The sequence below is a fragment of the Nymphalis io genome, chromosome Z (genome assembly GCF_905147045.1).
Source record: "Nymphalis io chromosome Z, ilAglIoxx1.1, whole genome shotgun sequence".
Taxonomy (NCBI): Eukaryota; Metazoa; Arthropoda; class Insecta; order Lepidoptera; family Nymphalidae; genus Nymphalis; species Nymphalis io.
In genome coordinates, this window is record NC_065918.1 from 2,756,614 (window position 1) to 2,767,153 (window position 10,540).

The 10,540-nt window shown below is 31.9% G+C and overlaps 1 protein-coding gene across 5 annotated transcripts; it reads right to left on the reverse strand.

The window, feature by feature from the left end:
* Positions 1–1,019: 1,019 nt before the first annotated feature.
* Positions 1,020–9,912, reverse strand: LOC126780323 (galactose mutarotase-like). 5 transcript variants are annotated; one of them, XR_007670477.1, is made up of 10 exons: positions 9,503–9,912; positions 8,971–9,228; positions 8,653–8,862; positions 7,515–7,602; positions 6,758–6,905; positions 5,522–5,627; positions 3,347–3,460; positions 2,566–2,676; positions 2,030–2,193; positions 1,020–1,935 (listed from the first exon to the last, which is right to left on the reverse strand). XR_007670477.1 is itself a non-coding variant. In XM_050504704.1 (9 exons), the coding sequence occupies exons 1-9, from the start codon at positions 9,803–9,805 to the stop codon at positions 2,101–2,103; spliced, it is 1,431 nt and encodes a 476-aa protein (XP_050360661.1). In that variant the 5' UTR covers positions 9,806–9,912; the 3' UTR covers positions 1,020–2,100. The 5 variants fall into 5 exon arrangements, 2 of the variants coding, with proteins under 2 accessions (XP_050360661.1, XP_050360662.1); XR_007670479.1 differs by having other exon boundaries at positions 1,020–1,480; positions 1,801–2,193; XR_007670478.1 differs by having other exon boundaries at positions 1,020–1,480; positions 1,561–2,193.
* Positions 9,913–10,540: the final 628 nt, after the last annotated feature.

Below are 10,540 nucleotides of genomic sequence, written 5' to 3' on the forward strand. Positions count from 1 at the left end.
AAGAAATGTTTTGATAAACAGAATTATAAAACTTTTTTCATTATAAAAATCTATTGATTTAAGATATGTACATATATGCAAAATATTTTAAAAACACAGACTTTGAAATCAATTACTTGAGCATGAAATGTTAAAAATTACTGTTGAATTATAATACTAAATAAGCTTATACTTTTTACTATTTCTATCCTTGCAGACTAAGCTGACTTAAACAAGTAACATCGTAAGAAATTAATATGATACAATCAAGCTCCCTCATAATCAAATCAGTAAATTTTTAATTTGCTCAGCTAGGTCTCACCCAAACCTGTTAATATTATTTTTCTTCCTAACTAATCTGCAATTATACATAATTTATACCAATATCTATCTGGTATCAATAAATAATAAGAAGATAAAATAACTACACAAAACTCAACTTATTGCATCCTAACATCATAGATTATATTACGCTATATTTGGGAACTTCGTAAATCATACAACAGTCGAAAGAAATCATTACAACTTATGGATTGCTGGTGTCTGGATATACAAGTTATAAACTATGTACATTTATAATAATCCAAAAACCCTAACCCAATTACCTTCGCTTACAGACTGGTTCTTTCTTTACCCAGACGATAGGAATAATGCTAGCATTCTTGCCATGGAGGCAATAAATACTCATGATAATTTTTTGTACAAAGTAATTTTTTTTTATTTGTATAATAATATTTGGCCTAAATAATACTTATGTATGAAGAAAGAAGGAAACAAAGAAACTTAATTATTTATTTGAATTATAAATTTTCACGTAGATCAAAGAATGGAAACACAAAAACGATTTCATTTTTAATGAAAAATGTAATTGAATTTGCTCTTTATAACTTCAAAGTTATTAAAGTTTAAAATTACTTTAATATACCAAAAGTATATTTATAAATAAATATTATAGGATGATTCTATCCGCTATCAGGATCAATAAATGATGTTGTTTTTAAACTATTAAATAGTTAAAATAAATAAAAATGGAATCAGGAAATATATGTTTATTTAATTAAAAGTCATTTCAACTCCACAAATGTTTATAACCACAGCTTAGCTGATATAGACCATCCATAACATACTTAAATCATACGATAAAATAAATTTAATTTCCATAAAGTTGGGAAACTTTTTGAAATGTGACTTTTGTATTAAGTGAAAATTTAACAGGACGTCTGTGAGGCGGGTCAGCTAGTTCCAAATAAAATACTGATGCTCTAAACTCGTGTGACCCGTCATCGTACGGCGGAGAAATACACTAGCGGTTTGTGCTCTTATGCTGCATCAAAACTCTCTTAGCCCGCCGCATTCATTCGAGTCCCTCCACTTTCTTCAATTCGTCGGTCCACCTGGCTGGTTAGACTATGCTGTGTTGTCGAACTGCGGTCTCCACTCATCTACCCCATTGGCTATCGGTCCTTTAATATACTTGACCAGCTGACAGCTTGTAATAAAACTGTAATGTTATATTACCTTACGTCTTATCATAACCGTTGATTAGCTAGTTAAAAAGCATGCATGCAGATCTATAAATACCGGATTCAAATCCCAAGTAGACCATAAAATAAAACTCTGCAAATTTTTTTCAATAACCTCGGAATTTAGTAGTTGCAAAAAACCTAAAGCAATCGATCCTACGCCAGTTTTTTTCATAGTTAATAGGCAAGCGTTTGACCGTTGATTTGCCAGATCTTAAGCATCGTCACGGTCTAGGATGTAGCACGTTTGCCCAGAAGAAACCCATTTACCCTGGATATAAATACACCAACGCTGTACCTATCAGAAACTCTATTGTTTTTAACTGTCGTACATATCTTCTTCTTCTTTAATCTGGCCTGGACGACATCATCATAAGTAAGGCCGTCGTTGCATAAAATTTTATATTATTTAATTTTTATTATTGCAACTCACCTGTATATAAAAAAATTGCAATATAAAATAAGTTCAGAAACTTATGTATAAAAATATGTATTTATTACATTATACATTTTGATTTAAACGTTACTTATAAACATTTTTTAAGTATTCCGACATTGTACAATTTTTATCAATACAAATGTTATGAAGCAATATTGTTTAGACATATTTCCCGAGTAGAATACCAAATTTGTATTGTATTTTATGAACATATACTTCGCCTGGATTCAACACAGAGTTTGGGAAGTTTTTCTGTAACAAAAAACATATACGACATTATTTATAAACGTTGCTTATAATGGCTTCTTAGTTAAAAACTCATTTCGCTTCTGTCATTATTATTTTTTACTAAACCACTATGGATGCTACTTATGTGAAATAAAGTTTTTTTTTTTACTTTTATATTGATTTGACATCGATAGAAGAAGACACAGCATTGTTTAACTAATCATCCGTTTAGCAACGTTTGTGAATAAAACAAATAATAATACTTAAAAAGAAAAGACATCTACAAGTGCTCAAAATTTAAAGTTAAAAAAAAAACAAACAGCTTTTATTATTCAGTACAAACTTCTTAACTGGTGAATTCAAATAGAAAATTATATTTAATAAGATTATATTTACATGATTAACGGCATCTGGATAATTTTGAGGCATGACACAAAAAAGGCCATGTTTTCTATAATACGTCCCATTCTTTCCCATTAACGGCACATAACCGTAGCTTTTCTTGCCCTGAAACAAAATGTATCATCAGTACGAGCAGTTGAGGATAATACCAAGTACGTCCCATTGCTGGGCAAAGCTTTCCTCTCGTCCTTAATAAGGTTTTGGGGCTTATTCCATCACGCTTATCCTGTTCTGTTTTTTGGATGCCCACATGTTATAGAATTTCATTTTACTACTACGGCTACAAATATTTCTGATAAAATAAAAGGATGGTACGTGGAAATCAAATCTGCAACGTTAGTCGATGAAAAAACGTGGACTGAATGAGTTTCTTAGATATATATGAATGTTTTCTATAAAAAAGTTTTTTAGCTTAAAAATACAAACTTATAAAAAAGTTCGCGACGATGTATTCAATGTGTAACGGTTAATACACAAATTGGACAAGGAGGTTTAAAGTGATATTACAAGATATGTTACACCAATTACATATTACTAGTACCAGTATACTAGAGGTTTCATATCAATTGACTTCATATGTACTATCATAACATTTGTCTTTATGTCATTATTCCAAATAAATGTAACGAGACCCCCTGTGCGAAGCTGCGCCGAATATATATTATATATTTTTAATTGTTTTCATAAATTTAAGTTATAGTATTAGCACTCGTTCCAAATATAATAACCTAATAATATAAAATATTCGAGTCTAAATTAAAATGAAACGTTTCACCTCGCTTTCTTCTTCATTCGCCTCTTCGCCTTTCGCACTAGATTCGTCGCTGCTAGACTCACTATCGCTTCCACTCTCAGACTCAGTCTTTTCTTCTTCATCACCGACGGGCTCCTACTTAACAGAATTTACATTTAATTGTAACTTAAGAACTTTGAACCGTTAAATTTTCTTTCATGCCATATAAAAAATTATTAATCAATAATATATAGCTTTAGTAAATAATTTATTTAATCTCAGAATTAATGATGTCTTCGAATCAATTTTGGTATCATTAAAAAAGCATAGCCATCAGCGCAGAACATATTATAGTGCATAAGTGTGAGCGCCAACATAGGTGCACAGGTGATGGGACGGCAAATCCGGCACGACCGAAGAGTCCAACGGTTTTAAGTGCTTTCAGAAGTACAGTGGTGTAACAATCCAAAGATTCCGGGCTGCTACTGGGAATTTTTAATGATAAAAACCCAATTTTATTTGTCGGACTGATTTATTCTCGAGAACCTCGAGAACTGCGGTCCTCTAAGCACTAGAAAACCGATATGGCCATAAAATCCTTATAGAGAGCTATTGTGGTTCTGAGGTGTTAGATTCTAAACACTAGTAGTAGTTGAAAAGAGTAAGATTTAAATATACGCTGAATAAAACAGAAAATATCCTATTAGAAATGAATATCTAACCTCACTCTACTGACAAACAAAACGTTATAATCAGTTTATTAAAGACAATATTGCAGTTTGCTTGTTTAAATAATTACGAATTGGACTGGAATAAAATATTACCGATAATATGGCTATGGTATGGTTGGATGCTCGCTGACAAAGGAATGATTATACTATCTACATAGCTAATATTTTTGACATTAAAATTCGAGTGCCTAGTTTGTTAAGCTACAGACCACAAGATCCTTGAAAAGACCAACAAATTATGTACAAAGTCGACCACTCAGTGACAATGTTCTACTGTTGACCTCTTTTCTTTTTGAGGAGAAGTTTTGGAGCTTATTCCACCACGATGCTGCAATTTTGGACACGTGTGGCAGATTTATATCCGCCCTGCAGGTTTCCTCACGATGTTTTCCTTCACCCGGAAGCACGAGATGAATTATAAACACAAATTAAGCACATGAAAATTCATCAATGGTTAAGATTGGTTATTGGGACCACTGGGCCATCTCGGCTTCACTTAACAAAATAAAAGTTAGTATACTACAAACACAACAAACAAACAAACACAAGTGGCTAGCACAATTTACATAATATCATATCATACATAAATAAAATTAATGTTTTTTATTAAGTCTTTAATAAATATTATTAAAATGGAGGCGGCTGACCGGATTCAAGCATATATTGGTAGAGGCAAGTTCCCATGCATCCATGGATGATGATGATGTGTAATGTCCTTTATTGTTATTATAATTATTAAATTTATTTGACTATTATTATTATTTAAATAGTAATATAAAAATTTTTATTCACACAATGTCTCGTCTAAATCTGAAATGCTTTAATTATTCGTTGAATTTGTTTAAAATGTTGTAAATTTGTAATCTGTTAATTTTAATTCTATCGCGTATTTTTTTTTGTTTAGTGCATGCCAAATGTTTTACAAAATAGATAGAGATCGCTTTGTTGGCGGATGTTAATAACTGCATCACAGTTTTACACTATAGCAGTTATAATCGTTGACATTTTGTACCTGATCTAGTTTTTAAATAAAATTATTATTATTATAAATATTCATCGTTCGATTTAAATAATTTTTATGTCGTGAAATTAAATTTCTTAAGAATGAGGCAAGCACCACTTAATTTTCATGTGCTTAATTTGTGATTATAATTCATTTCGTACTTGACGGTGAAGGAAAACATCGTGAGGAAACCTGCATGTGTCTAATTTCATTGAAATTATGTCACATGTGTATTCTACCAACCAGCATTGTAGCAGCGTGGTGGAATAAGCTCTTAGCCTTCTCCTCAAAAAGGAAGAGGAGGCCTTAGCCCAGCAGTGGGCATTAACAGGCTGTTACTGAATATCTAAATTGACTTTAACATAATATTTAACCAAGTGATACAAATGCATACATATATGTAGTGAAATATACATCCGCGAAGTTATGAAACTTCACTAGAGTATTAGAAAGTTATTACAAAATTAATTCAGTAAAACTGACCTCAATAATTTTATCTGGATCTGGGAGAAGGTTGCCCGTATAGAACTGCATACCAGGTTGGTTGCTGTACACCTCTAGAACCCTCCCGGTCAAAGGATGAAGACATCTGAAATAAGCAAAACCCGATTTGTAAATACCTAATGTTATAGTCTGTAAATATTCCACTACTAGGTCTTCTCTCCTTTTGAGGAGAATACTCCTCAATGAGGACATATGGTATCTCACATCTCCTCCTCACTCGCAGGCTGAGCCGCGGGCGGAAATTATTAATAGTATTTTAATAAGCTGATATTAATTGGAGCTGTGAGCACAAGTAGGAATAGCGCATATACAAGTAAAATACTTTAAAGTCGAGTAATTCATCAATACCACACTTCTGTAATTTTTTTTATTTTAAATTCGTATGGTAAAGATAAAATGTTAGGGTATCAGTGGATAACGAACGATTGTGATTAAGCAATAATTTTATGTCTTTACATACATCTCACAACCAACAAAACGGACTAGCGATTTGCACGCTCTATAGCTTGCTTATTTTTACTCTAAGGAATTGACTTGACTTGATTTATATAATCAATTAATTGCTGATGACGTAATCCAGATCGATTTTGGGAAGAGACTGTTCAACTCTACAGGATTCAACAGGATCCAGAATAACGGCTTTACATGCTCTCCTAGGTACGGTTGTGTAAATACTGACTAATTATTATTGAAGTAGAATTAGTTGAATGATAAACCCAATATTGATGATGACCCAACTTGGGTTTGAATTTAGAATCAGGGTCGAGGTCAGCAGTATCATAATTTGGTTATTGGAAAAACGAGTATGTATTTATTAATGACTAGAAAAACCAGATTCAATACAAACCTGTAACCAAAACAATATTAAAAATCTGGACTTAAATATCTTTATATATATAATTCGTCTATACGTTTTTTGACGGACCGATTTTATTGAATGTTTTTGTGTGTTTGGCACCCTAGATGGTTGGAGATTTAACCTGGTAGATGGCACTCGATCGGATACCAAGTTTTTCAACAACAAAAAAACTTATATCACCCGTATGAAGTCGGAACGTTCAACCAGTTTTTTTAATAAATTTTAATAATATAATTTAAAAAATATATAATAATATAGTCTAACTGGTAAAATACTTAAATCCTAATCACGCAATCGCAGGTTAAAATCTTGGGTCGTGGGACACTTACGGCCGTTAGCTTACTTTCGCTACTTACCGAGCATGGAAAGTTAGGTCTTGTTCCGTTCCTTGCGTGATGCAATAATTAATATCATAACCTCCCATAGGTATTTTTGGTATCATTGTCCTCAATACTCTTGGCACTCTGAAATCGTACGCTGTTCCTCCAACAATATTCTTCTGTCCTGGAATGTATAAGAAACAATATAAATGAAAATATATAACGCTGTATTGAATTTTGTAATACATATTTAAATTAAATTAGCCTTCGCAATTCGCTTAATCGAGCTTCGATCATGGTTTGTAATTAAAGTAACATTTATTCGATTAATATTAAATCTAATTAACTTATTATCTAAATAAGACATTTCAAATAGTATTTGTTAATGTTCGGGCATTATATATATATATATATATATATAGTTTTTAAAATCTACGTTCCAAATTGACGGTAGATTCAATATTATCTTGTTAAATGTTTGATTCAAAAGTGCTTGCAAAAGTCTTCTCGATTAAAGGACATTTTGATTTTATCTCTTATAAAATCTTTACTACATCTAGTTTGAGGGTAGAATAACTAATTAAGTAAGTGATTGGCTTATTACTAATATAGACGGGTTTTAATATCTCGTTAAAAATTCGCCATAATAATATCTTTTGGAACAGTGCCAACAAATGAAAATCACGAAATCTGGATTCGATAGTACACGCTGTTATCGAGTTATTGATGAAATTTCATAATTTCGCAGATGAAGCCGCGTCGTCGTTTATTATTGTTAAAAAAAAATTGTTACCTGTAACTAGTCCATCATCGTCCACAGCTGTGTACTTGTCAGCATTCACTGTGAAGATGTGATCGTACATAACTTCAGGACCACAATGCTGGAATGTAACGAATTATATTCTTCTGTTATATGCGTATATAATTAGTAAAATTAATCTCCTTTTCTATTATATTTTTAAATAGGATTAATTCCTGTTTTTAATTACTCGTACATCTCGTTTAATGTATAACATATATAAACAAATAAGTATGGTATATGATTTTGTATGTTAATATCACAGCCGGGGTTTAGAAGCTTGTACCACCAAGCTATTCCAATGCGAGTTGGATTTATATATACATGCGGTAAAATAACATCTGACAAATGAAATGAAATGGTTTCCTCGCTATCTTTTTATTTGCCGTCGAGCACGACCATGAATGTGCATAAAATATAATTTAGGTACATCTAACGTCAGTGGCGTTTACTCTCGTTTTAACATAGAATCTTCGGTTCATATTCATATTCTAACCACAGGGTTATCTTGGCTGTATCGTAACAGCCTGTGAATTTCTCACTACTGGGCTAAGACCTCCTCTCTCTTTTTGAGGAGAAGGTTTGGAACTTATTTCACCACGCTGCTCTAACGCGGGTTGGAGTTGGTTGGATACACATGTGGCAGAATTTCAGTGAAATGGTTTCCTCACGATGTTTTCCTTCACCGTAAAGCACCGTAATCTTGGCTGTATATATCGCCAATATTTCTAGATATATATTTGATCCCAGAAAATATTGTATAGATTTAATTGAACATAACATTTCAAATAAAAGTAAACGCCATATAAATTTGGCAGTGAGGAATAGATCGAAGATGTTGCCACGACAACCCAACTAACGAAATTAATGTAAAGAGCATATCAATCAAGCTTGTTAGACATCCCATTTTATAATGGCTAGATTAGACAAAATCATCTAAAATATTTAATAATTGTTTGGTTTTGGTAACTCCCAAATTCCAATATTAACTTGAAAAGAGACTTCTTATCTTATTGAGATCTTTAATGTTATTTATTTGTATAGATTAAACTGAAACTTTAAAACGACCGTATTTATTAAAAAACTCTTACGTTTTTAAAAAGCAAAATTAATTCCACATCATATTACTTACATGGCCAGCAAGATTGAAATAAGGAGCGTTACTTAAATTAACAATAGTAGGATCACTCGTGGTACATTTCATTTCTATTTTGAGACTATTGTCACAGGTTACTTCGAACGATACTTGTGCCATTAATGTGCCTGGATATCCTTCATGGAATCGCTCAGACACGTGGCTCATGATAACTGTATTTCCTTTTACGTAGGAATGCCAATTTACCTGGAAACCAAAAAGTATTAACTCTTATATTGCGCATAACAAATAACTCATTTTTATTATTATTTCTCATAATGTTTTCTATATTAGCTCCGTATATGAGAATTGTACCTTGTCAAAGCCAATATATCCTCCATTATAATGATTGTGACCATGATTGGTGCTAAGCATATACACTCTACCAGAAGGCTTCACTAACACACTTCCGTCACGGATAAAGTTCGCGTATCGTCCTATAGTTGCGCCAAAATATGGATTTCTTGGTTGAAAGTATTCTTCTAAGGTATCAAATCCAGCTATCACGTCGTCTGGTACACCTTTCTTGTCAGGAACTTGAATGGAGGTGATTGTAGCGCCATAGGTTATCACCTAAGAATATATAATTAGAAAGTATCTAAGGTTGCCATAGAAGGGCTAAAGTTAATGGTTTATTTGTCAAGAAAATTCCAGTTCAAGCATCCTATAAGTTTAGAATAGGATCAAAATACCTGTTATTTTTATTTATTATAAAAACAGCTGTGATCGTGCACACACTTGAAGTAATATAATTTCTTCTGCGCAGTTGGCTATTATCCGGTGAGAAAGCTCACCGTGACCGTAATCGTATATCAAGATTAACTATTACTTTATTAAATTACTTTACCTGAACTGTCATTCTGTTTTTCGTCTTCCAGGTATACCTTCTGACTATATCGATGTTTGAACTAGAGGCGCACGGGCTGTGTTCTGGCTCACTAGGATTTCCTTCTTTCGCTACTTTAGATAACTTTTTGAATATAGAAGATCTTTTGGTTCTGGATAGAGTATCATAGTCTTGAGGCATGAAACCGAAGCCGTCAATCACAAGTTCTACATCTGGAGTCTTAATAGGTTCGGACTCGACCACATCAGGTTTAGCTATTGAAACTGTATCTCCACTTGCCTTTTCGTCAGCTTCATCGGCCATTATAAGAAAGAATTAGGTTTTATAAATGTTAACTAAAATTTATAAATTTTTCCAAAAAATATATTTTTTTACAAAATTTTTTGTTTAAATATTATTATGACATTTTATTTTTATAACTCGATTGACATTTTGTTAGAATCGAGACAGCTCAATTTAAAAACCTTTCCGGTTTCTTTGTTTTTAAATTGAGCTGAGCTGACGTTCAATAATTTAAATATATATAATATTTTTAAGAGTATGGATAACAGTTCACGAACCAATGAATTTTAGGGGGCGATTAGTTAAACAATGCTGTCTTCTACTTTCGAATCTCAAATCATTGACGACAAAAAGAGATAAATAAGTGTAACTAAGCACCCTAGAAACAACATTTATAAGTGTAACCGTTATTCTGTGTACGAGATAATAGAGAATATAATTTTTTTGCGAGTTTCTTACATGTTATATATAATCGTTGGCTTTCGTATTTTCTCTTGAACTTTAGAATGAGAGTATATATATAATTTTAGTGAAAACTAACTTTACTATTAAGAAGTTACTAAATTTGCATAAATTCAAAATTCGTTTCCTCTAAATAATATTAAGTTAGTATAATTAGTATATTTGATAAGCACAACTACATTGCTGTCATTTAGGTAATCAAAATTTAGAAAAATAGAAGAAAAATTAACAGGTTAACAAAGGCAATAATGTAGTTAATATAACTACAGCAGAAGTAAAACTTGGACACTTTAT